Source organism: Phyllobates terribilis, unplaced genomic scaffold, assembly GCF_046119375.1.
Source record: "Phyllobates terribilis strain yellow unplaced genomic scaffold, ASM4611937v1 Scaffold_11__3_contigs__length_659146591, whole genome shotgun sequence".
NCBI lineage: Eukaryota > Metazoa > Chordata > Amphibia > Anura > Dendrobatidae > Phyllobates > Phyllobates terribilis.
The window spans coordinates 259,714,319-259,741,183 of NW_027362771.1; the positions used below are offsets into that span (position 1 = coordinate 259,714,319).

The 26,865-nt window shown below is 38.9% G+C and overlaps 1 protein-coding gene across 2 annotated transcripts in view; it reads right to left on the minus strand.

Moving 5' to 3' along the window:
- Nucleotides 1–26,865, minus strand: part of LHFPL3 (LHFPL tetraspan subfamily member 3) — a 93,840-nt gene that overhangs the window by 60,100 nt on the left and 6,875 nt on the right. For both annotated transcript variants that reach the window (XM_073652256.1, XM_073652255.1), the window contains exon 2: nt 6,324–6,560. In XM_073652256.1, the coding sequence (XP_073508357.1) occupies nt 6,324–6,560 (237 nt within the window). The remainder of the gene's footprint in view (nt 1–6,323; nt 6,561–26,865) is intronic.

Below are 26,865 nucleotides of genomic sequence, written 5' to 3' on the forward strand. Positions count from 1 at the left end.
AAAATGAGAAAACAAATCCTGAAAATCATATTGTCTGATTTGGAAAGAATTTTTTTTCAAATTTTGGTGGAAAATAAGTATTTGGTCAGTTACAAAAGTTCATCTCAATACTTTGTTATATATCCTTTATGGCAATGACAAAGGTCAAACGTTTTCTGTAAGTCTTCACAAGGTTGGCACACACTGCTGCTGGTTTGTTGGCCCATTCCTCCATGCAGATCTCCTTTAGAGCAATGATGTTTTGGGGCTTTCGCTGGGCAACACGGACTTGGCAGAGAAACAGCCCCAAAACATGATGTTGTCACCCCCCATGCTTCACAGTAGGTATGGTGTTCTTTGGATGCGACTCAGCATTCTTTCTCCTCCAAACACGACGAGTTATGTTTCTACCAAACAGTTCTACTTTGGTTTCATCTGACCATATGACATTCTCCCAATACTCTTCTGGATCATACAAATGCTCTCTAACAAACTTCAGATGGACCTGGACATGTAATGGCTTAAGCAGGGGGACACGTCTAGAACTTCAGGATCTGAGGCCCTGGTGGCGTAGTGTGTTACTTATGGTAGCCTATGTAACGTTGGTCCCAGCTCTCTGCAGGTCATTCACTAGGTCCCCCCGTGTGGTTCTGGGATTTTTGCTCACCATTCTTGAGATCATTTTGACCCCACGGGGTGAGATCTTGTGTGGAGCCCCAGATTGAGGGAGATTATATCAGTGGTCTTGTATATCTTCCATTTTCTAATTTTTCGTCCCACAGTTGATTTCTTCACACCAAGCTGCTTGCCTATTGCAGATTCAGTCTTCCCAGCCTGGTGCAGGGCTACAATTTTGTTTCTGGTGTCCTTCGACAGCTCTTTGCTCTTCACCATAGTGGAGTTTGGAGTGTGACTGCTTGAGGTTGCGGACAGGTGTCTTTTATATGATAACAAGTTCAAACAGGTGCCAGTACTACAGGTAATGAGTGGAGGACAGAGAAGCCTCTTAAAGAAGAAGTTACAGGTCTATGAGAGACAGAAATCTTGCTTGTTTGTAATTGACCAAATACTTATTTTCCACCAAAATTTGAAAAAAAATTTCTTTCCAAATCAGACAATGTGATTTTCAGGATTTGTTTTCTCATTTTGTCTCTCATAGTTGAGGTCTACCTATGATGTCAATTACAGGCCTCTCTCATCTTTTTAAGTGAGGGAACTTACACAATTGGTGGCTGACTAAATACCTTTTCCCCACTGTATATAAGTGTAACAACTCTGCATGTAATAAAAAAATTGACTTTACACCGTGTTCCAAATTTTTATGCAAATGCTATTTTTCTCTGATTTTCCTAAACCGTTGAAGCAAGTCATATAATGTTCAAATCATCAACCGTTAGGGTATATAGAAATTTTATTACACAAACCTCCCAATGATAACAGTATTTTTTTTTTTTTTTAAATACACCGAATACACTGTTCCAAATTATTATGCACAACAGAGTTTCCAAACATTTTATAAGTCGCAAAGAACTGAAAATCGTAATTTGTTGAATTTGCAGCATTAGGAGGTCACAATTGCTGAAATCAAAAGCTTTTTCAATCAAAAACATCTTAACAGGCCAAGTTACATGTTAATATGAGACCCCTTCTTTGATATCACCCTCACAATTCTTCCATCCATTGAACTTGTGAGGTTTTAGATAGTTTCTGCTTGAATTTCTTTGAAGGATGTCAGAATAGCCTCCCAGAGTTGGTGTGTTAATGTGAACTGCCTCCCACACTCATAGATCTTTTGTTTGAGGATACTCCAAAGGTTCTCAATAGGGTTATGGTCAGGGGAGGATGGTAGTCACACCATGAGTTTCTCTCATTTTATACCAATAGCAGTCAATGACTCAGAGGTATTCCTTGCAGCATGAAATGGTGCATTGTCATGCATGAAGATGATTTTGCTATGGATGGCGCAATTCTTTTTATACCATGGAAGAAAGTGGTCAGTCAGAAACTCTATATACTTTGCCGGGGTCATTTTCATATCTTTGGGGACCCTAAAGACGACTACCAACTCTCCCCCCCATGATTCTGGCCAGAAACATGACTCCCACCACTTCCTTGCTGACGTTACAACCTTGTTGGGCCATAGTGGCCATCCACTGCTCCATCCACTTCTCCATCCATCTGAACCATCCAGGGTTGCACAGCCCTCATTAAACAAGACAGTTTTAAAATTAGTCTTCATGTATGTCTGAGCCAACTGCAACAGTATCTGCTTGTGAACACTGTTTAGGAGTAGCCGAATAGTAGGTTTATGAACAACTACAAACCTCTGGAGGATCCTACACCTTAAGGATCATGGAACCCCAGAGGCACCAGCAGCTTCAAATACCTGTTTGCTGCTTTGTAATGGTATATTAGCAGCTGCTCTCTTAATCTGATTAATTTGTCTGGCAGAAACCTTCATTATCATTATCATTATCATGAATATAACCTTCATTATTATGCCTTTATCTGCACAAACCCGTCTGTGCTCTGTATCAGCCACAAATCTCTTCACAGTCATGCTAAGTTTTTGAGAAATATTTAATGTTTTCATACCTTGTCCAAAGCATTGCACTATTTGACGCTTTTTTGGCAGCAGAGAGATCCTTTTTCTTTACCATACTGCTTGAAACCTGTGGCCTGCTTAATAATGTAAAATGTTCTTCTTTAGTTTTCCTTTAATTGGGCCCACTTGGCAAACTAATAATCACAGGTGTTTGAGATTAATTTCAGTGATTCAAAGACCCTGAGACACAATACCATCCATGAGTTTATTTGAAAAACAAAAATGTACATGTTTATGACACTTAAATCCAATTTGCATAATAATTTGGAACACAGTGTAGTTATGCACCCTGGATGCATATGCATTTGCAACTTAGAAGCAGTCCCAAAGATTGGCAACATGTAAGAGTTCACAAGTCAAATAACCATTTAACCGATACATTTTCACTGTATAAAAAAACAATTCCACCTGGATGTATACTATTTCCCTGAGGTCTATTGGTTTTATACCTATGGAAGAATCATTACTTAGAGCAAGAATCTAATTTGTTTCTGCAGAAAATGCACATTTATGTAAATAAATAGCTATATAAAACACATACATGTGCTAGAATAGTAAATAGACTAGAAATTGCTAACTTGTTTTGCTTATTAATTGCAACCGGATTTTTCCTAGTAAATCAAAATATTTTTGAAGAGAAATGAATAATGGTGATAGTCGAAAAAAAAATTAAATGTAAATATATTAACAGATGAAATGAAGATGTAGGAGCTATCACTGAGGACATTTGGAGGAATGCTTCGGAATTAATATCACATATTTTGACTGATCCTTCACCATATAATGCCTCAGTTTTATTTTGCAAATTATGTAAAAGCTTCTTATTTAAGCATGAAATTGTTGTTACAACATTCTCATAAAAGCCTTACATTCAGTATTAGGCTACGGTAACACGACTGCATTTTTTCTCATCCAAGAAAATCAGGCCAATTATGACAATCACATTGATCAAACTCTGATCAGATTTGATTATAGTGTGATCTGAATTTCTCGGATGTGGAGATGGAAAAAAATGTCTCCATTTTCTCCATTCTGTCAGTCCGTGAAAATCAGACCACATTCGGATGTCATCGGAGTGTGGTCCGATTTTTTTGACTGGCCCATTGACTTGCATGGCCAAGTGTGTTCCTATTTACAGATGCAAATCGTGCATGCTGCAATTTCTTCCTCAGACAGACTCGGTCCGAGGAAAAATTCGGACATGTGCGCAGCCCCATAGAATAACATTGGTCCAAGTGCAATCTGATGTTTTGTCGGATCACATTCTGATTGAAGATACGGTCATCTGCACGAGCCTTTAAGATGAGTGTAGTGGAAACTTTTTCTCATTTAAAAAGAGATATTAAGTAAAATGGCTGGCTATAGCAAGAGCATTGGAAAAATCCAGTATCCCCCTGTACTTTAGAGCTAAGATTTTGTTTGTTGGCTGAGTATGTAAAAATAGGTTAGAGTTTTCACAAGTTATGGAAATTTCACAAGTTATGGGACATATGGATAAAGGATCAAATTACCCTTGATAAAGGAAGATGTATTTTGCTTTTTCTCCCTTTTTTGTGACCTAGAAATAGGGTCTGTGCACATGTGAAGTATTTGCGGGAGAAATTTCTGCACCAAAACTGCTGCACCAAACAGAACTTTACAGTACCAGCAAAATGAATGAGATTTCTGAAATCACATGAACACGCTGCTTAATTTTTCCTTGCAGATTTGGAGCAGTTTCAAACCTACAGCATGTCAATTCCCATGTCAAGGGTTTTTGCAGCGATTTTCACTCATTCAAATGAAGAGGAAAAAAACAAATAAAAAATGCATGCACCAAAAAAGTGTCAAATAAGTGCGTATTTTACATAGCATTTTCCTGCCAAGAGATGGTTTTTTGCTACATAAATTGCTGCTCCTAATACTTAAAGTGTAACTGTCATTTTAATTTTTATTTCATAAATCAATAGTACATATGAAAATAAGCAACTTTGTACTACTGTATATCTAATCAGAGACATCTGCTTATTTCTCCTGAACTGATCATTTATTCTCAAAATTCTCAATTTCTGGGTAAAATCTGTCTTCATTGAATACAGATTTTTACATTGCTGAGATAGATAGATGGCAGTTATTCACAACATTATATGGAGAGGGGAGGTGAGGAGGACCTATATGCAGAGGTCCTTCACCTCCTCCTGTCTACATAAAATCTTATCAATAGTAACTGCCATCTCCTATCTCAGTAATGGAAAATTTGTGTTCACTGAAGACAGATTTTACCCAGAAATTGAGAATTTTGAGAAGAAATAATCAGTTCAGGAGAAAGAAGGAGATTCTTATTCTTATTTTCACATGTATTATTGATTTCTGAAATAATAATTAAAACGACGGTTACACTTTAATGTGCACATACCCATGAGCAGGATTTGGCAATTCAATAGTTAAACAATTTTCTTTCTTTGAAATTTAATTCATCACAATGTAACAACACATATGAACTTGATATAATGTAAAAAACAATTAATGAAAAATATATATATTTTAAGCAACTTCCATTGAAAGTTTTATAAGAAATTTTGTCTTTTCCCCTTTTTATTTCCTAGAGCAAAAAGTCACTTTAGGGAGCAGCCCTAAAATTGAATGGGTAGTGCCAATGCAGATATTGCCCTTTTCAGTAATAATTAGCTATGACTAGGAAACCAGGAGTTAGGGTTGGAAACCGACCCTAAACATGTTTTTCGTCATTGTTTTTTTTTATTGTTGGATTTTATTACTATGGATTAAATGTTACTCTGCGGAGTGTTATGTATTTTTTTTTTAAATCCACCATAGAGTATAGGCCTTTTTACTTAGTGCTAATTAATACGGACTTTACCAAGGAGGCGTAAGGCTATGTGCACACAGTGCGTTTTTGGTGCGTTTTTTTCACACAGAAATGGGCCAAAAACGCATTGCAAACCTTATCCCATGGTTTCTTATGACATTTTGTAGTTCTGAGCACATGATCAGGATTTTTCCTGACTGAATTTCATGTGCAGAAAAATAAGCAGCATGTCAATTCTATGCGCGTTTTTCCTATACAATGCATTGAAAAAAACGAATGGCAAATCCGCAGGCAAAAATGCATCAAAAAACGCATCAAAAATGCTGCTGATTTTCCACTGCGTTTTTGCTGCCAAGAGGTGCAGAAACGCTGCAGAAATTTTCCTGATCGTGCGCACATAGCCTTACTCACAGGATAATAATAAAGAGCAGCCTAAAAACACAACCTCAAAGAATCTCACCAGCAAGATCCCAATTTAGCTAAATAAAAAGGGCCGTATCTCTGGAAGTCTATGGCGGATTTAAAAACAAACATAAAAACAAGTAAAAAAATGGTACATGAAGGGAAGCCGTGGAAATAACTAACAGCTAAAGCTGTCCACTTTTCACCTGGTGACATGTCCTCTTTGACAGCTTAGATTTTGTCCAAAGCAAATAAACCCATCTAGTACCTAGAGCAGTCACAAAAAATCTTTCTTGCACTTTTACAATATAATCTGTTGCATTATTGAATTATTGATTCCAAAAATACATCAGTTATGCAATTTAGATCAGCTGAGTTGTACTTAGTGAAATAACTGTAAGGTTAACATAGAACTTCATTCACAGTAGAAAGAAAATCTATTCTGGTGTGGAAAATAACAGACTGCACTGTGTTGCATTGTCTCTTGGTACATGTTGGATGTTCCTATTTGAATAATGAAATGACACTTACCTTTTGTTTCAAGTTTAAGCTGCTCAGCCATTAAGGTGTCCAATCTGTTACCTAGCACAAAGGCCAGAAAAGATAAGATGAGAGCGTCCAAAATTCCAATGATAGCCAAAATGTATGCCCAACGCACTGAACATGCACCAAGGGAATACTTATCGGTCTTTTCACCACACATACGCCTGACTTCATCTGCATCCCAACCGTCAGGAAATATCATACAACCAAGTACAAGGCAAGCAGCTGGAAAGAAAAGAAATAATCACATTATCAAGGCATTGTAACAAGTAAAAAAAAAAACTCATGCTCTTAAAATATTACAATTTTGACATTTAAAGAATTATTCCCGTCTTCATATTATTGGATCGTACTTGTAAAAACAAGCACTTTTGTAATTTACTGTTTATTCAAATTTTTATCCATTCCCAAAATAATAACACTTTTCTTTCCAGCACACTGCCTAGGACACTGACCGAGACTGAACATGCAAAGTGCTTACAAGCTATTTTCTATTGACTGTAAGCGCTGCTTTGAAGCTGGCCACAATCATTGAAGCTCTAAATCTTGGCCATCTTCTAGCTTCTAGGCAACGAGTTTTAAACAAAAGAAAAGTGTTAATGACAATTTTATTAACGGGAACCTGACAGCTGACACATGCTGCCCGAATCACAGACGGCATTTTTCAGAAGACACTGGCTGCATGATTTTAGCCATCTATGTTTGACTCTGAAACACTATTCTGCAGTGCATAAGTCAGAGCTAGCTGTCAGTCAAAGAGCTGGGGCATGTTTACAGCAGCCGCTTACAGTACTGTAAGTGATTGTAGCAGCGCTGGCGCACCTATATGACTGAAAGCCACACTTTCTGTTTGTCAACCAGGAACCTTTGTAATGTTATTAACCTGCAGATTACCCCTATATCTATATGTTCCCTTTAAAAAAACATCAAAATAACCTAAAGAATTCGATATTGGTTGCAAATTTCTATATAGGCAGCAGTTTAAAAGGTTAATTTTTTTTAATTACAATCTGCTAAAAAAAGTCCATCCTAGGTGCCAAGGTATTCAAAAAAACATGAAAAAATGGCTTATAACGGAAGTAAAGAACCTGGTATATTAAATACACTTTATACATTTTTATCAACAAATGTTTTTTTTTGCTAAAAGTTTCACTTTAAGGCCTTATTCAGACAGTTGTGAATTGCGAATGTGTTCTAGTCATGTTTTTCACAGTACACGTGTCAATTATTCTCTATGTTTCTGTTCACATGTCCGTGTTTTTTTTTGTGGACTGAGTGGTGCACAAAAAATAGAAAAGGCATTCCCATTTTTGATCTGAATCATGGATAAAAATTACCCATACAAGTCTACGGGTCCATGAAAAATCACGGAGGGCATGTGTTGTCATCCATGTGCTGTCCGTTTTAAACATTGTAATGAATAGGAGAACCATTGCAATTGAATTATTTTTTCATACTAGAAAATCACTGAAAGTAAAAAATGAAAAACTGACTAAACAGTGATGAAAATTGGATCAAAAACACCTAAAAAATCATAACATTTTTCCACTGCACAAAATTTCTGAAGTCTTAATAAGGTTTAAGTATGTGAATTTTGATTATTTACAATTTAAGTTAGGTTCACACTTGAGCTGACCTCTATTAGTTCTGCCATTTTCACTGGAAGAAAAAAACCCACAGTATGCTGTTAAAGTGAAGGGTACCTTAATGGGAACTATATGGACCCCATTATAGTCAATGGAGATCATTTGGAGCCACTAATTTACGTCATGGGACAGATATGTTTTCTTTCATTAGTTCTGTTTTTCTGATAAAATTTAACTCCCAAGCGGTAGTGTGAACGTAGCTTTGCTTGTTTGCTAAGAGTCAGCCTCTTCTGGATTGAAAAATTAAATGTAGGATGATCACAAAGTAATATCTGGATATAGTTAAAATGTATTGGACTATTTTTCAACAACCCTCATCTAACAAAGTCCTTGCTCTCAAATTATCATTCATGGTTTGGATTTGATTGCATTTTAAACCAACAGCTTAACTTTAAAAAGGTAATTGGATTCATTCTGCAAGCCACTGAAAGATTGAGATTTACCGCCTCATGGAATGTGTGTATTATCAGCATTTTACAGCAAACTCGATTGGAATGATAAACAGAAGAAATGAGGACCTAGCAAACGGGACAAATGTGCTGTTTATGAAAATGCCTCAAAGAATAAGCTCATGAGTGCTGATTAAACCTCCTGTTATACTGCATTAATGTACAAATATAAAACATTTAGAAATTCTTTCATCAGCTCAAAGACACAGAGAACAAACAGCATAACGGTAAAGTCTATTTCCAGAGATGTAAAAAAATAAATACATTTAAATAAATCTGTCTGAGTTCTATGTCTCATGATATATAATAAAACACCTACATTTGACAATTCTTTTTTTCCTCTAGATATGTCCCAGCCCAACAGCTAGATTAATTTCTATTTATGCCCAAGTATATTTCTGCACAGATATATCAAAAATGTCTTGTCTCTACTGTCTGTCCAATGTTCTCCCGACAGCAGAGGAAGGACAGATTACGTTTTTACCTGCTCAAAAATGTGTAACTCTTACTGATCTGCATCCGCATATCCCATGTCTCTGTGACATATATAAGCATTAGATAGAAAAATAAACATGGCTGACAGTGGTAAAAGATAGCTACTTCCTGTCCGATAAACTGAAAGCAGGACAAGCCTTTAACACTAACAGGTGAATTTACAAGAGAAAGTCTATATACAATCCCTTGATGACCCATGTCTCATAGTACGACACAGAGAGGAGTCAGGCGAACCATACTATTGTGGGGCTCTGATCGCATGCACACTGCCAATAAGCCCACACTCAGCAGGTAATGAACAGCTGGGTTCTTGCTCCAATCCAGCCACTATAACTTCTCAGATGTGATCACTAAAATGGTTGTCAGAGGAAGGGGCTTCCTATCAGACCAACGGGGACTCACAACATATATAGGGCGCTTATGGGTTGGCATTAGAAAAGCCCCTATGCTTCCCTCCATTAGGAAGACGATAAAAGGCAGAATGAGTTAAATATTTTCTTAAGGAAATTTTTTGGTATCAGAATATTTATGATCTATTAATATTCACCCCACGTTTTTTGTTACAAGTTATGTAAAAAATTGTGGCTTAAGCCTAGCTTAATTATTAAACTGGCTTTGTTGCCCATGACAACCAGTCAGAGCCCATCTTTCAATTCTTATACTTCACCATTTTATGTTTTCTTCCTTTGTACTTGTACCCCCTTCTTTGTGATAGAACAGATCTGACAACAACAAGCAACGATTGCTGATGTTTAACCATTTAGATGCCAGTTTCAATCACAGACAGAGGCATTTAAATGGTCTAGTTGCTAGGTCATGTGTGCACCAACGCACAAGTGCACTGACCCCCAGTTTTCCCCTGAAGTGTTTGTAGTGTGTCGTTGAGTTGCCACAGTAGACGGGCATAATGAAGGATCCTGTTGCTGACATCTTGGCTCTCCTATGAAGCCCAGTCTAAAGCTGGGCTTTATAGACCCGTCAGTTTCACTGGAGCACTGCAGCATAGAGTACAAGTGATCAAAAGATCAGGGTCATGTACCCTATGGAGAACAAAAAAAGGCGGACATTAGAAGAAAAAAATATTTTAAAAAACATTTAAAAAAAAAATTAAAGTGTAAGTCATTAACCTTTTTTCAATTAAAAAATAAAGGAATAAAAAAAAAAACATATTGGGTATCGACATGTCAATAAAAGTCCGATCTATCAAAATGTTAAATTATTTAACCTGCATATTAACCCCTTTACATCGGAAGGCTGTTTGCACCTTAATGACCAGGTCAATTTTTTACAATTCTGACCACTGTCACTTTATGAGGTAATAACTCTGGAATGCTTTAACGCAGTGGTCGGCAAACTTTTTTGCACCAGGGACCGGCTTTAAGCAAGACCAGTTTTCAATGGCCCGGTAGGGGTGGGGGCGGGGCTTTGGTCATATGTGGGTGGGGTTATGGAGGGGTGGAGCTTAGTGCATACTTATCATATAATTATGACATTTATAATGAGAATGTGATTCAACTTACCATAGGTTCAGAATGAGTGGGAGCACCAGGCTTGTTTCCCTGGATCAGTGGGAGCACTGGGCTTGTTTTCCTGCAACAAGACGGTCCCATCTAGGTCCCATCTGATGATGATGACCACTACTGCTGCTACTGGACACAGCCACTGCTGCTATGAATTTTCACTGTTATTTGCTTTTTTCACTTTAACCAGAAAATCTGCTGCTGGGCCGCACGACACCAGAACACAGCTACAGGAGTCATAAGGGTGGGACACCTGACGTCATATCTAGCTGCCCATTAGCATCCAGAGCCCCTCCCCCTCCAACTCGCAGCTAGCAGGAGGGGAAGGAGCGCTGGACACACATGACCTGCTTGTCCCTGCTCCTGCCTGAGCACATTCTGCGAGTAGGGCCGCATGGCTAATTATCTATTCACTGCCAGTCCCTCCTCCTCTTTTCTTATAGGCTACTGATCACATGCTGGCTTTCTCCCTGCTGATCCTCTACAACTGTCAGCGGCGGACCAGCTGAAAAACCCCAACGGCCCGGTCCTGGTCCGCGGACCGGCGGTTGGGGACCTCTGCTTTAACGGATCCCACTGATTCTGAGATAGTCTTTTCATGACATGCTGTAATCTACGATAGTGGTAACATTTATTTGATATGACTGGCATTTATTTGTGAAAAAAAAAAAATCGAAAATTTGGCAAAAATTTTGCAATTTTCAAACTTTGAATTTTCATGCCCTTAAATCAGAGAGATATGTCACACAATATAGTTAATAAATAACATTTCCCACAGGTCTACTTTACATCAGCACAATTTTGGAACCAAAATTTGTTTCTGTTAGGAAGTTATAAGGGTTAAAAGTTGACCAGCAATTTCTAATTTTTCCAACAAAATTTACAAAACCATTTTTTTATGGACCACATCACATTTGAAGTGACTTTGAGGCGCTTTTATGACAGAAAATACCAAAAAGTGACACCATTCTAAAAACTGCACCCCTGCAGGTGCTCAAAACCACATTCAAGAAGCTTATCAACTATTCAGGTGCTTCACAGGATTTTTTGGAATGTGGAAGAAAACAATGAACATTTAACTTTTTTTCACAAAAATGTTACTTTAGACCCAATTTTTTTTTTTATTTTTGCAAGGGTAACAGGAAAAAATGGACCCCAAAATTTGTTGTACAATTTCTCCTAAGCACGCCGATACCCCATGTATGGGGGAAAACCACTGTTTGGGTGCACAGCAGGGCTCGGAATGGAAGGAGCGCCATTTGATTTTTTGAATGTAAAATTTGCTTGAATAATTAGCGGACGCCATATCGCGTTTGGGGAGCCCCTGCTGTGCCTAAACAGTGGAAACCCCCACAAGTGACACCATTTTGGAAGCTAGACCCCTTAAAGAACTTATCTAGATGTGTGGTGAGCACTTTGAACTCCCAAGTGTTTCACAAAAGTTTATAACGCAGAGCTGTGAAAATGAAAAAAAATCACTTTTTTTTCCACAAAAATGATCTTTCAGCCCCAATTTTTTTATTTTCACAAGGGTAACAGGAGAAATTGGACTCAAAAATTTGTTGTACGCTGATACCCAAAATGTGGTCGAAAACTACTTTTGAGGCACAGTGCAAAGCTCAGAAGGGAAGAAGCGCCATATTGGAGTTCATATTTGGCTGGGCTGATTTGACGGTGCCCCCATTTTACAAATTACACCTCTCAATGAATTCATCTAGGGGTGCAGTGAGCATGGTAACACCACATGTGCCTCAGAATTTTACACCATTGAGCGGTGAAGAAAGAATAATTACATTTTTACCACCAAAGTTTTGTATTAGCCCCAGATTTTAAATTTTCACACTGGGAAATGGGTAAAAATTGCACCAAAATTTGTCACACAATTTTTGCTGAAAGTAGAAATACCTCATATGTGGTTGTACAGTACTGCTTAGCCACATGGTGAGACTCGGGAGGGACGGAGCACTATCTGCCTCCTGGAGAGCAGATTTTCCTAGAATAGTATGCAGATTCCATATACACAGCTCCTACATAATTCAGATGAACCCCCGAGGGATCCATTGACTATAATGAGGCAGCAGAGTTAGGCCTCTTTCACATGTCAGTGTGTCCGGTACGTGAGGTGACTGTTCCCACATGTACTGGAGACACATACACACACAGACCCATTCAAATGAATAAGTCTGTGTACATGTCAGTGTGTTTCCACAGATCATCTGTCCGTGGGCAAAACACGTTGACATGTCCATTTTTTTCGCGCTGCACGGGCCACAAATGTCCTGCACTGATGACAACCAGATGACATCCGTGTGTCATCAGTGTGACAAGTACCGGCGCCTGGGAATTAGTGCACACTTAGCGCTGTTCCCAAGCGAGGTGCTGAACGCTGCTCTCATCATTGACCCTAGCCAGCACTGCGATCAGCACGAGCAAGGGACAATGATGAAAGTAGTATTCTGCTCCCGCTGTGTCTTGGTGTAAAAATAAGAATAAAATAAAAAAATCCTTATACTTACCTGTCTGAAGATGTTCCCCGCTGTAATCCATCTGACCGCTCACGCAGAGGAGCCGGGGAGAATGACTCACTCCAGCGAGCGAGCCCTGGAGCTGAGCTCAGTGAGTGACAGGACAACGCTCGCTGAGCGCAGCTCCGGGGCCCGCTTACTGAAGCGAGTCATTCTCCCCGGCTCCTCTGCGTGAGCGGTCACGTGGATTACAGCAGGAGACGGGGATTATAATTACCATTCATTCCTTTATATACAAAGCACTGGACTTGACATTTTTTTGTAATCTTCCACTTGGCACTTGCACTTTATATATTTATTCATAATGGGTTGTTGCGATATTAATGAATGAAGGAATCGACACATGTCCATCTTTGTTCCCCTTTAAAAAAAGCGCTCAGTACTTTGATTAGAAACTTTAATTGAAATTTTACTAGAGACCTAATATTGTACTTGGTGAGATCTGAAACACTCTTATCTCTACTTGGCATTGTGTCTGTTATATGTTGGTATCTGCTTATGTGAAAGCACCTGCATCTTTATATTTTATTTTAATTCTGTTAATAAAATTATGTATTTTAATTCAAATTTTTTTTGTGTATGCCTTCCTTATAAAAACAGGGTACAATGGTTACCGTTTTTTTATGGGTGTTGGTTATATTGTTTTGGAAGTGGCAAGACATGTAATTTTGACGTTTGGATATATTAACTATATAAACAGTAAAAAACTGAAAAATGATAGTGTTGCAAATATAATCTGGGGGATTATATACTAAAGTCCCTTTTCTCTTCAGTATTTATACAAGAAAAGCTCATGACAGAAGACATGATCAGGGATACTAGAAATTCTCCACTAAATGTCACCTGCTTAACCCAGTAGGAAGTACGGCGCCGCTTAAAAAACATTACAGTAGACAAATCCATCTGCCCGGATGGCATATATACCCAAATACTGCAGAAATTAAGTACAGTGATAGACAGACTATTATTTTTAATATTCACAGATTCCATAATAACAGGGTCTGTACCACAGGACTGGTGCATAGCAAATATGGTGCCAATACTCAAAAGGGGGACAAAAGGTATTTATTAATGGAGCACACTCGGACTGGGTCACAGTTAACAATGGGGTACCATAGGGGTGAGTATTGGTTTCTCTTCCTTTTAACATATTTATTAATGACCTTGTTGGGGGCATAAAGAGTAGAATTACAATATTTGCAGATGATACTAAACTCTGTAGGGTAATCAATACAGAGGAGGATAATTTAATATTACAGAAGGATATGTAAGCTGGAAGCTTGGGCTGAGAAATGGTCATTTAAATTTAATGTAGATAAATTTAAAGTTATGCATATGGGCAGAGGAAATAAAATAAAATATGATTATGTACTAAATTGTAAAACAATGGGTAAAACTGTCACTGAAAAAGACTTGTATTGGTGTATGGTAAACTCTACTTCAGTGATCAGTGTCAGGCAGCTGCTGCCAAGGCAAATACAATAATGGAATGCATTAAAAGATGCATAAATACTTGTGATCAGAACATAGTTTTGCCTTTACATAAGTCACTAGTGCAGCCACATTTAGAATACTGTGTACAATTTTGCTCATTGGTGTATAAAAAAGGATATAGCTGAACTAGAGCGGGTGTAGAGATCAGAAACCAAGGTTATTAAGGTAATGGGTGGACTGCAATACCAACATAGGTTAATAAACTTGGGGTTACTCAGTTTGGAAAAACAGGAGGCTTAGGGGTGATCTTATTACAATTTACAAATATGAAGGGACAGTACAGAGATCATTCTAATGATCTTTTTACACTTAAGCCTGCGATAGGGACAAGAGGGCATCCTCTACTTCTAGAGGAAAGAAGGTTTAATCATAATCACAAATACAGATTCTTTACTGTAAGAGCAGTGAGACTATGGAACTCTCTGCCACATGATGTTGTAAAGGTTGAATCACTACTAAAATGGTTGAATCACTACTAAAATGCAAAAAGGGCCTGGATACCTTTCTTGATAGATATAATATCACAGGTCATGTGCACTAGATTCTGTGATGGGGCGTTGATCCAGGTTACTTGTCTGATTGCCATATGGCGTTGGGAAGTAATTTTTACCCTAATATTGAGCTATTAGTGCCAGCACCATAGGGCTTTTGTCTTCCTCTGTATCAACATGTTAGGCTATAGGTTGAACTTGATGGACTTAGCTCTACCTTCAACCTCATAACTATGAAACTATAATAATAATTGTTTTAATGCATATCTAATAGATACAATTTTTAATGGTATAATCTTTTCCGTGAATGCCTACATATTTAATACACCAGTCACTATCCATACTCTGTGAGTTAGTGATATATATACATCATCCTCAGTGTCTTTTATGTGATGTACAGTACAGACCAAAAGTTTGGACACACCTTCTCATTTAAAGATTTTTCTGTATTTTCATGACTATGAAAATTGTACATTCACACTGAAGGCATCAAAACTATGAATTAACACATGTGGAATTATATACTTAACAAAAAAGTGTGAAACAACTGAAAATATGTCTTATATTCTAGGTTCTTCAAAGTAGCCACATTTTGCTTTGATGACTAATTTGCACACTCTTGGCATTCTCTTGATGAGCTTCAAGAGGTAGTCACCGGAAATGGTTTTCACTTCACAGGTGTGCCCTGTCAGGTTTAATAAGTGGGATTTCTTGCCTTATAAATGGGGTTGGGACCATCAGTTGTGTTGTGCAGAAGTCTGGTGAATACACAGCTGATAGTCATACTGAATAGACTGTTAGAATTTGTATTATGGCAAGAAAAAAGCAGCTAAGTAAAGAAAAACGAGTGGCCATCATTACTTTAAGAAATGGAGGTCAGTCAGTCCGAAAAATTGGGCAAACTTTGAAAGTGTCCCCAAGTGCAGTTGCAAAAACCATCAAGCGCTACAAAGAAACTGGCTAACAAGAGGACCGCCCCAGGAAAGGAAGACCAAGAGTCACCTCTGCTTCTGAGGATAAGTTTATCCGAGTCACCAGCCTCAGAAATCGCAGGTTAACAGCAGCTCAGATTAGAGACCAGGTCAATGCCACACAGAGTTCTAGCAGCAGACACATCTCTACAACAACTATTAAGAGGAGACTTTGTGCAGCAGGCCTTCATGGTAAAATAGCTGCTAGGAAACCACTGCTAAGGACAGGCAGCAAGCAGAAGAGACTTGTTTGGGCTAAAGAACACAAGGAATGGACATTAGACCAGTGGAAATCTGTGCTTTGGTCTGATGAGTCCAAATTTGGGATCTTTGGTTCCAACCACCTTTTCTTTGTGCGATGCAGAAAAGGTGAACGGATGGACTCTACATGCCTGCTTCCCACCGTGAAGCATGGAGGAGGAGGTGCGATGGTGTGGGGGTGCTTTGCTGATGAGACTGTTGGGGATTTATTCAAAATTGAAGGCATACTGAACCAGCATGGCTACCACAGCATCTTGCAGCGGCATGCTATTCCATCCGGTTTGTGTTTAGTTGGACCATCATTTATTTTTCAACAGGACAATGACCCCAGGCTGTGTAAGGGCTATTTGACCAAGAAGGAGAGTGATGGGGTGCTACGCCAGATGACCTGGCCTTCACAGTCACTAGACCTGAACCCAATCGAGATGGTTTGGGGTGAGCTGGACCGCAGAGTGAAGGCAAAAGGGCCAACAAGTGCTAAGCATCTCTGGTAACTCCTTCAAGATTGTTGGAAGACCATTTCCGGTGACTACCTCTTGAAGCTCATCAAGAGAATGCCAAGAGTGTGCAAAGCAGTCATCAAAGCAAAAGGTGGCTACTTTGAAGAACCTAGAATATAAGACATATTTTCAGTTGTTTCACCCTTTTTGTTAAGTATATAATTCCACATGTGTTAATTCATAGTTTTGATGCCTTCAGTGTGAATCTACAATTTTCATAGTCATGAAAATACAGAAAAATCTTTAAATGAGAAGGTGTGTCCAAACTTTTGGTCTGTACTGTATATACATCAGTCTCTGTGTCTCTTATGTGATATATATACTGCAATCTCAGTGTCGCCTATGTGATGTGTATACAGCGGTCTCAGTGTCTCCTATGTAATGTGTATACAGCAGACTCAGTGTCTCCTATGTGATGTGTATACAGCGGTCTCAGTGTCTCCTATGTAATGTATATACAGCAGTCTTGGTGTCTCCTATGTGATGTATATTCAGCATTCTCAGTTTATGCTAAGTGATGTATACAGGGCTGTGGAGTCGGTAAGCCACAGTTGCGACTCCGACTCCTGGATTTTATCAGGTTCCGACTCCGACTCCTTCATAAATGGCCAATTCGCAACAATAAATTTACTGTTGTAAAATATTAACATCGTGCTTATTCAGTATCTCACCATCATATAAGTAATCAGACCACTTAGAGCAAAAACTATATTTATTAGAATACAATTAGAATATAGCAAATAACTTTTATAAACTTTTCTAAACTCTTGTAAGTAAATATGCAATAAACACTGTTATGCAGTTAATAAGAAGAAATCTATAAATTTGTCCTCAGAAAAAGTATTGCCTCTGTCAGATCCTCCTTCATGGATGCCCTCAAATCTGATCTAATTATTTTGAGAGCAGAGAACAAACTCTCTACACTAACTTGGGTTGGTGGCAAAGCAGTAACCACTCGGGCAACATCTCTGACAATGTCAGGATACAGAGGAATCACTTGTTGCACTGTTATTTTTGATGAACGGTCAAATTTCTCAATTTCTTTTAGTGCACATGAAAAATTCTGCTGAAATGTACTGGCTGTGTTCTTTGATGGGGATGACTCTTCTTCTATGCGTGAACGCTTTGCACGGTCCTTGTGATCCAAATATTTTTCAAAATTAAATTCTTCATCAGTTGATGATGAGGGTGAAGATGTGGCAGGACGACCAAATTCTTCTTGTTCCTCCTGACTGTTCTGCAACCCTTTCATCCTTACTGCTATTTCAAACAGAGCTTCTTTTCCTTTAGTTAGCTGTTGATCATCTAGAAGAATCCGATGCATTGGGTCTACATAAACAGCTGCCAAAAGAATGTTATTTTGTAATAGTAGCTCCTCTCTCCGTTTCATTGATGTAGCAATGCCACTTGCAATTAACCCTCCTCTTTGGGACAGGCGAAACATCAGGTTCTTCCACTCCTTTAAGAAAATACCTGGAGTTAAGTCCTCTGCTTGTAATTTTTTAGTCACTGTAAATGGGTGCTCTAGCAATTTTTCCAGCTCAGTCACCTGATTCCACTGACTTTCATTTAGCGTCAGTTGAGGGTTAGCCATGTCTACAAGAAAGGTTTTCAGTTCAACCAAGCGCTGAATCATAAGTAAGTACTGCCCCATCGTGTGGCTTGATCAATAATTGCACCTTTTCCAGCACGTCTCTTCAAAATTTAGTCAACTTTAGGGGTTCTGGCAACAGTAGCCAATTTTCTCACCTTGCCAATCAGTGCAGCAGCATGTCCTTCTTGCAGACTGTCTCTTATAGCCTGCTGTAGCGTATGCACAACACAGCGCATGTGATGAATGAAAGAACGTATTGACACAGTTTCAACAAGATCATCTAAACTATCATGTTGCTGTTCATCTGAAGCAACTTCAGTTTGCTCCTCAGTTACAATACTGTGTTCCTCTATTTCAAACATTTCTGTGTCTGAGGACCCAGAATGTTCTTCTAGCTGCTGGTCACCATCATTACTCTCATTCATTAGCTTAATAGTACTTATCATATTTGAAGCATTGTCAGTTATGACAGAAAGAACTTGCTCTTTTTTAAGTTCATAGTCTTGCAGAACTTTTTCCACCAAGACCTGGAGAAACTCACTGGTGTGATGAGCTTTGGTGTCTTTTACTGCCAATGTCTTGGTAACTATTTCATTTTTGTCAAAAACAAATCGGACATTGATGGCAAAATAGTTCACTCTGTGACGTGTGCAGGCATCCATTTTAAGAAACAGAAAGAGTCCCTTGAGAGTTTTTTTAAGTTCTTCCTTTTGTTTAAAAGCTTCTTCGATTACTAATTTTCTAATGCTCTCTCTCTCCAGAGAAACACCAAGCTTGCGGGCCATTTCCCCATTCAGACACATAAAAGCTGGTCGTGAAAATAATGAAATAGGCACACTATCCTTTACAACAAGCTCTATGATCTGTTTTTTAAATGTATCTACTGTCATTGTCACAGTAACTTTGTCACTGACAAAATATCTTGCAACTGATGGCTGCAAAGTTCTCTGCTCCTTTGTTTGGCTGGAAGAGCTAGGCACTGGTTCATTGGTTTGGATGCAGTCTTTCTCATCCACTGCTTTCAGTACTTCTGGATGAAAGCACTGTAAATGTCTCTTTAGATTAGAAGCTCTTTATCTTTGCCTGAATATGCACTGATCTTGGCTTCACAGGATTTGTTTTCGTCTGGATCATTTGTCATACAATGGCAGACATAATGTTTTCTATCTTGAGTGATGGTGAAATGTTCAAATACAGCTGATTTAATGTGACGCTTCTTTGACATTCTCAGGTTTTTAATTCTGCATTCACAATCCAAATGACAATTGTTTTTCTTAAAAACAATTGTACAAAATTATTGCCAGGTCGTACAACTGATATAGTGGTCAGTAATACTGTTATTCCTCATGTACTCACAGTTAACTGATGCAAAGTTTGTTGAAAGGATAATACTTCTTACAGTCTTCCTCTTCTGAGTAGCAGCTGTGAGATGCTTGGAAGACGCACACCTAGTAAACATCTAGTCTAGAAGAGGAGCTTTACTACTAAGAATTTGCAATCCAGATCATAGAGCTTGTTGTAAAGGATAGTGTGCCTATTTCATTATTTTCACGACCAGCTTTTATGAGTCTGAATGGGGAAATGGCCCGCAAGCTTGGTGTTTCTCTGGACAGAGAGAGCATTAGAAAATTAGTAATCGAAGAAGCTTTTAAACAAAAGGAAGAACTTAAAAAAACTCTCAAGGGACTCTTTCTGTTTCTTAAAATGGATGCCTGCACACGTCACAGAGTGAACTATTTTGCCATCAATGTCCGATTTGTTTGTGACAAAAATGAAATAGTTACCAAGACATTGGCAGTAAAAGACACCAAAGCTCATCACACCAGTGAGTTTCTCCAGGTCTTGGTGGAAAAAGTTCTGCAAGACTATGAACTTAAAAAAGAGCAAGTTCTTTCTGTCGTAACTGACAATGCTTCAAATATGATAAGTACTATTAAGCTAATGAATGAGAGTAATGATGGTGACCAGCAGCTAGAAGAACATTCTGGGTCCTCAGACACAGAAATGTTTGAAATAGAGGAACACAGTATTGTAACTGAGGAGCAAACTGAAGTTGCTTCAGATGAACAGCAACATGATAGTTTAGATGATCTTGTTGAAACTGTGTCAATACGTTCTTTCATTCATCACATGCGCTGTGTTGTGCATACGCTACAGCAGGCTATAAGAGACAGTCTGCAAGAAGGACATGCTGCTGCACTGATTGGCAAGGTGAGAAAATTGGCTACTGTTGCCAGAACCCCTAAAGTTGACTAAATTTTGAAGAGACGTGCTGGAAAAGGTGCAATTATTGATCAAGCCACACGATGGGGCAGTACTTACTTAATGATTCAGCGCTTGGTTGAACTGAAAACCTTTCTCGTAGACATGGCTAACCCTCAACTGACGCTAAATGAAAGTCAGTGGAATCAGGTGACTGAGCTGGAAAAATTGCTAGAGCACCCATTTACAGTGACTAAAAAATTACAAGCAGAGGACTTAACTCCAGGTATTTTCTTAAAGGAGTGGAAGAACCTGATGTTTCGCCTGTCCCAAAGAGGAGGGTTAATTGCAAGTGGCATTGCTACATCAATGAAACGGAGAGAGGAGCTACTATTACAAAATACCATTCTTTTGGCAGCTGTTTATGTAGACCCAATGCATCGGATTCTTCTAGATGATCAACAGCTAACTAAAGGAAAAGAAGCTCTGTTTGAAATAGCAGTAAGGATGAAAGGGTTGCAGAACAGTCAGGAGGAACAAGAAGAATTTGGTCGTCCTGCCACATCTTCACCCTCATCATCAACTGATGAAGAATTTAATTTCGAAAAATATTTAGATCACAAGGACCGTGCAAAGCGTTCACGCATAGAAGAAGAGTCATCCCCATCAAAGAACACAGCCAGTACATTTCAGCAGAATTTTTCATGTGCACTAAAAGAAATTGAGAAATTTGACCGTTCATCAAAAATAACAGTGCAACAAGCGATTCCTCTGTATCCTGACATTGTCAGAGATGTTGCCCGAGTGGTTACTGCTTTGCCACCAACCCAAGTTAGTGTAGAGAGTTTGTTCTCTGCTCTCAAAATAATTAGACCAGATTTGAGGGCATCCATGAAGGAGGATCTGACAGAGGCAATACTTTTTCTGAGGACAAATTTATAGATTTCTTCTTATTAACTGCATAACAGTGTTTATTGCATATTTACTTACAAGAGTTTATAAAAGTTATTTGCTATATTCTAATTGTATTCTAATAAATATAGTTTTTGCTCTAAGTGGTCTGATTACTTATATGATGGTGAGAAACTGAATAAGCACGATGTTAATATTTTACAACAGTAAATTTATTGTTACGAATTGGCCATTTATGAAGGAGTCGGAGCCGGAGTCGGAACCTGATAAAATCCAGGAGTCGGAGTCGCAACTGTGGCTTACCGACTCCACAGCCCTGCTTATTGGGCTCCTTTCAATCAGAGAGTTTTCTTTGGCTTTATCTAGAAGACGCAGTGGATAGCCTCTTGCTATAAAGTTAGACTACATTTCCGTGAGTCTACGTTCACACATAGTGGGTTCGGATACAATTCTTCGTATTTTAGCGGGGGACATTTTTGCGAACGTGCCAACCATTTAATGAGCCTTTCAGACACTGATGGCACATTATTGTTTTATCAGCATGTTGACTCAAAAACACAGTGGGAATTTTTACAATGGCTTACTGGGACTTTCCCTTGTTTTCTAGACTATATACATTTATAAAAAAAATGTTTGTAGAATAATACTTTCTGTATTATCTCGGTCACAAACCTCTTGTGTAAATTTAAAGCACAGCCCACTAATAGAGGCTAGCATCCATGAATCTGGGAAAAACATTCCGAATGATGACAATCTGTTCACAAAAATGAAGGCCAAGAGAAAACATAAAACTATTAAAAATGAATAGCTCTCAAATGTTCATGCTTGTAAAGTAGGCTGCTAGTTCCCTTGTAACAGATGTCTTGCTTCTTTAACATGCTGATCAATTTGAGAATAATTAACTTAAAGGTTAACCCCTCCCAATCAAAATCGATAATTTAGCAGCTAGGTAGATACAATAAATAAAACAAATATTACACATTTTAAACATTCCATATCTCCGTATGTTCTTTGCTATCCCCATTTCAAGACAGAATGAAACACAAGCAAATGCTACTACATCATTATACCTAAACTAAAGGGGTTGTCCGGTCCAAACCAATAAGTCGGCAGTCACTCTTGTGTGACTGCAGACTTATGAATCCCCCCAGGGCACGAACTGTGGGCTGCGGGGAATGGCCGGTTTCAGACCCAGGAAAAAAGTTTTGCTTGTTATTACCATATGTTACCAATATTACCATATTGCTATTACCATATATTTTTTGGTCAATGCAGCTGTGTGAGGGCTTGTTTATACATACCCCCGGCCAGTGGGCGCTGCCTCACTCTCCATACACTTGTATGGAGCGAAACCACGCCCTCTAGTTGGCCACATCCACTATCACTAGACGAGGCGCGTTTGGAGAGTGGCCACGGCCACTAGCTGGCCACACCCTCTAGATGGCCGCGTCACCAGACAGGGTGAGGCCTCGGTTCAATACAAGTGTATGGAGAGCGAGGCTGCGCCCACTGGCCGGGGTATGTATAACGCATACATACCCTCCGGTCCTGGGTCTGGAACCTGTGAATCCCCACAGCACATAGTGCATGCGCTGGAGGGATTCATAAGTCTGCAGTCACACAGGGTGACCACAGACTTATTGGTTTGGTTCAGACAACCCCTTTAACCTCCTAATACTGTTTTTTATCCCTTCCTGAATAGGCAATTGTTTGTTTTTTGCGTTTTAGTTTTTTCCTACCAATCTCCCAAAGTCCATAACTTTTATATTTTTCTGTCCACAGACGTCACAATAGCTTCTTTTTTGCAGGAAGAGTTGTAGCTTTGAATTACACGATTCATTGTACTGTAAAATGAGAAAAATATTCCAAGTGCAGTAAAATTGGGCAAAAATTTATTTTGTTTATACAGTGTTTATTGTACGGAAAAATCTGGGAATATAATTCTCCAGGTTATTCTGATTACCAAACTTGTATATGCATTTCTTTTAGTTGTGAAAACTATTTGTAAAATTTTTTTTTTAACTTGTGTCGCTATTTTCCAAGACCATAATGTTTTCATTTTTCGGTCGATGGAGCGCTTGTTGTGCTGTGAGCTGACGCTTTTATTGATAACATTTTATGGTAGATACAGGTGCATCTCACTAAATTAGAATATCATCAAAAAGTTCATTTATTTCAGTTCTTCAATACAAAAAGTGAAACTCATATATTATATAGAGTCATTACAAACAGAGTGATCTATTTCAAGTGTTTATTTCTGTTAATGTTGATTATTATGGCTTACAGTCAATGAAAACACAAAAGTCATTATCTCAGTAAATTAGAATACTTTATAACACCAACTTGAAAAATGTTTTTAAAATCCAAAATGTTGGCCTACTGAAATGTATGTTCAGTAAATGCACTCAATACTTGGTTGGGGCTCCTTTTGCATCAATTACTGCATCAATGCGGCGTGGCATGGAGGCGATCAGCCTGTGGCACTGCTGAGGTGTTATGGAAGCCCAGGTTGCTTTGATGGCAGCCTTCAGCTCGTCTGCATTGTTGGGTCTGGTGTCTCTCATCTTCCTCTTGACAATACCCCAAAGATTCTCTATGGGTTTAAGGTCAGGCGAGTTTGCTGGCCAATCAAGCACAGTGATACTGTTGGTTTTAAACCAGGAATTGGTACTTTTGGCAGTGTGGACAGGTGCCAAGTCCTGCTGGAGAATGAAATTTCCATCTCCAAAAAGCTTGTCGGCAGAGGGAAGCATGAAGTGCTCTAAAATTTCCTGGTAGACGGCTGCGCTGACTTTGGTCTTGTTAAAACACAGTGGACCTACACCCGCAGAGGACATGGCTCCCCAATCCATCACTGATTGTGGAAACTTCACACTAGGCCTCAAGCAGCTTGGATTGTGTGCCTCTCCACTCTTCCTCCAGACTCTGGGACCTTGATTTCCAAATGAAAATTGGAACTCTGGGACCTTGAGAAGTGTGTCAATGACTGCCTTCTGGACATGTGTCAAGTCAGCAGTCTTCCCCGTGATTGTGGAGTCTACTGAAACAGACTAACGGATCCTTGTGAACGCTTAGGAAGCCTTTGTGGGTGTTTTTTGTTAATTATTTTAATTTACTGAAATAATGACTTTTGTGTTTTCATTGGCTGCAAGCGATAATCATCAACATTAACAGAAATAAACACTTGAAATAGATCACTCTTTTTGTAATGACTCTATATAATACATGAGTTTCACTTTTTGTATTGAAGAACTGAAATAAATTAACTTTTTGATGATATTCTAATTTTGTGAGATGCATCTGTACATTTTGATCGCTTCTTATTGCATTTTATTTCTTTGTTAGGCTTCGTTCCCACGATGAGCTTTTGACGATGCAGATTTTCTGCACCTATTATTTAAATTAGGTTAGTTGCGTTTTGTTAGCTGCGTAGTTGCTGATTACATGCGTTTTTGATGCGTTTCCGCCGTGGAAATGCACTAGAGTTGCATTTGCATTTTTTACCTGCGGATTATCCGCATCTAATGCAAGTCTATAGGGAAAATCCACACAGAAAACTCAGCGTATTTGAAACACACAACACAGGAGAGTTTACGCTGGGTATAAAAAAAAAGCACAGTGAGCATGAGATTTCTATAAATCCCATCCACTTTGTTGGAACTGTAAGACACTATGTTTTTGACGCAGCAAAAATACACAGCATCAAAAACTCATTGTGGGAATGTAGCCTTATGGTGAGCGAAAAAAAGCAATCCTGGCGTTTCAATCACTTTTTCTTATTACAATTAATTTTAGATTTTGATAAATCAGACTTTTATGGATGCCAAGTCTGTATTTTTTTTCCTTTATTCTTAATGGGGGAAAAGGGTGGTGATTTAAACTTTCATATTTTTGAACTTTTCTATATTTTTAAAAACTTTTTTTTTAACCTTTTATTTTATTTTTTTAATCCCTATAAAGGACTTTAACCTACCAACATCTGATAGCATATACTATATGCAGCCATACCATAATATTGCAATAAATAGCAAACATCATGGTCCTCTATGAACACAAACCACAAGCCGTTTTCCAATGGGGTCACAAGCAAGAGAGATCCGGAGGTCTTCAGCGGATCCCAAACTGTCATGGCAATTCATCGGCATTCTGCAATCACGTTGCAAGGGGAAGAGGTGAGGTTGATAGGCGTGCGCTGTAAATGCCACTGTCAGAGATTGACAAGCAATTATCAGGTTAACAGCAGCAGGTGGAGCTCGGCTCCATCCATGGATATTAGAAGCAGACGGTGACTGAATAACACAGCCATCATCTGCTGGCAATGAAGCAGGTTCAGTTTCTGAGGCTGTTTCAAAGAAGGGGACCCGATACATGACCCACATGTACGTCATATGTCGGAAAGCGGTTAAAGATCCCTGGGTTATATGATAATAATAATTTTTATTTCTATAGCACCAACATATTCCGCAGGACTTTACATTTTAGAGGGGACTTGTACAGACAATAAAAGACATTACAGAATAACAATAATAACATAAATCAACAGATATCAGGAGGAGTGAGGGCCCTGCTGCTCGCAAGCTTACAATCTACGAGGAAATAGGGGAGATACGAAAGGTGGATGGTAACAATTGCTTGTATTGTACGGTCAGCCATCAATGTAATAAAAAGGGTAATCACATAATGCTAAATGAACCAGTCACCAACCAGTATTTGAACAAGTACAGACACACTAGTCTACTAAGTGATGGGGTGTGTGAACAGAAGATACAAGGGGCCCGATTTGAAAGGAAGTTTTGTATGGGGGAAAAAAAAGGGGGTAGTTAGATAGGTGAGGTGATAAGCCAGTCTAAAGAAATGCATTTTTAGGGCATGCTTAAAACTGTGGGTATTGGGGATTAATCGAAGAGTCCTGGGTAGTGCATTCCAAAGAATTGGTGCAGCACGTGAGAAGTTTTGGAGACAGGAGTGGCAGGTCTGGATTATTGAGAATGTTAGTCTTAGGTCATTAGCAGAACGGAGGGCACGGGTAGGGTGGTAGACTGAGACGAGAGAGGAGATGTAGGGCGGTGCTGAAGCATGGAGCGCTTTGTGGGTGAGGGTGATGAGTTTATATTGAACTCTGTAGCCGATGTGTAACCAGTGCAACGACTGGCACAGGGAAGAGGCATGGGTGTAGCGGTTGGCGAGGAATATGATCCTGGTTGCTGCATTTAGGACAGTTTGGAGAGGGGAAAGTTTAGTAAGAGGGAGACCGATTATTAGAGAGTTGCAGTAGTCCAGACGAGAATGAATCAGTGCGACATTCTGTGGTTTTGCAGAGTCAAAGGTAAGAAAAGGTCGGATTCTAGAAATGTTTTTGAGGTGTAGATGACATGAGCAGGCGAGAGATTGGATATGAGGAGAGAAGGAAAGATCTGAATCAAGTATAACCCCAAGACAGTGGGCTTGTTATATCTAAACGCTACATGTG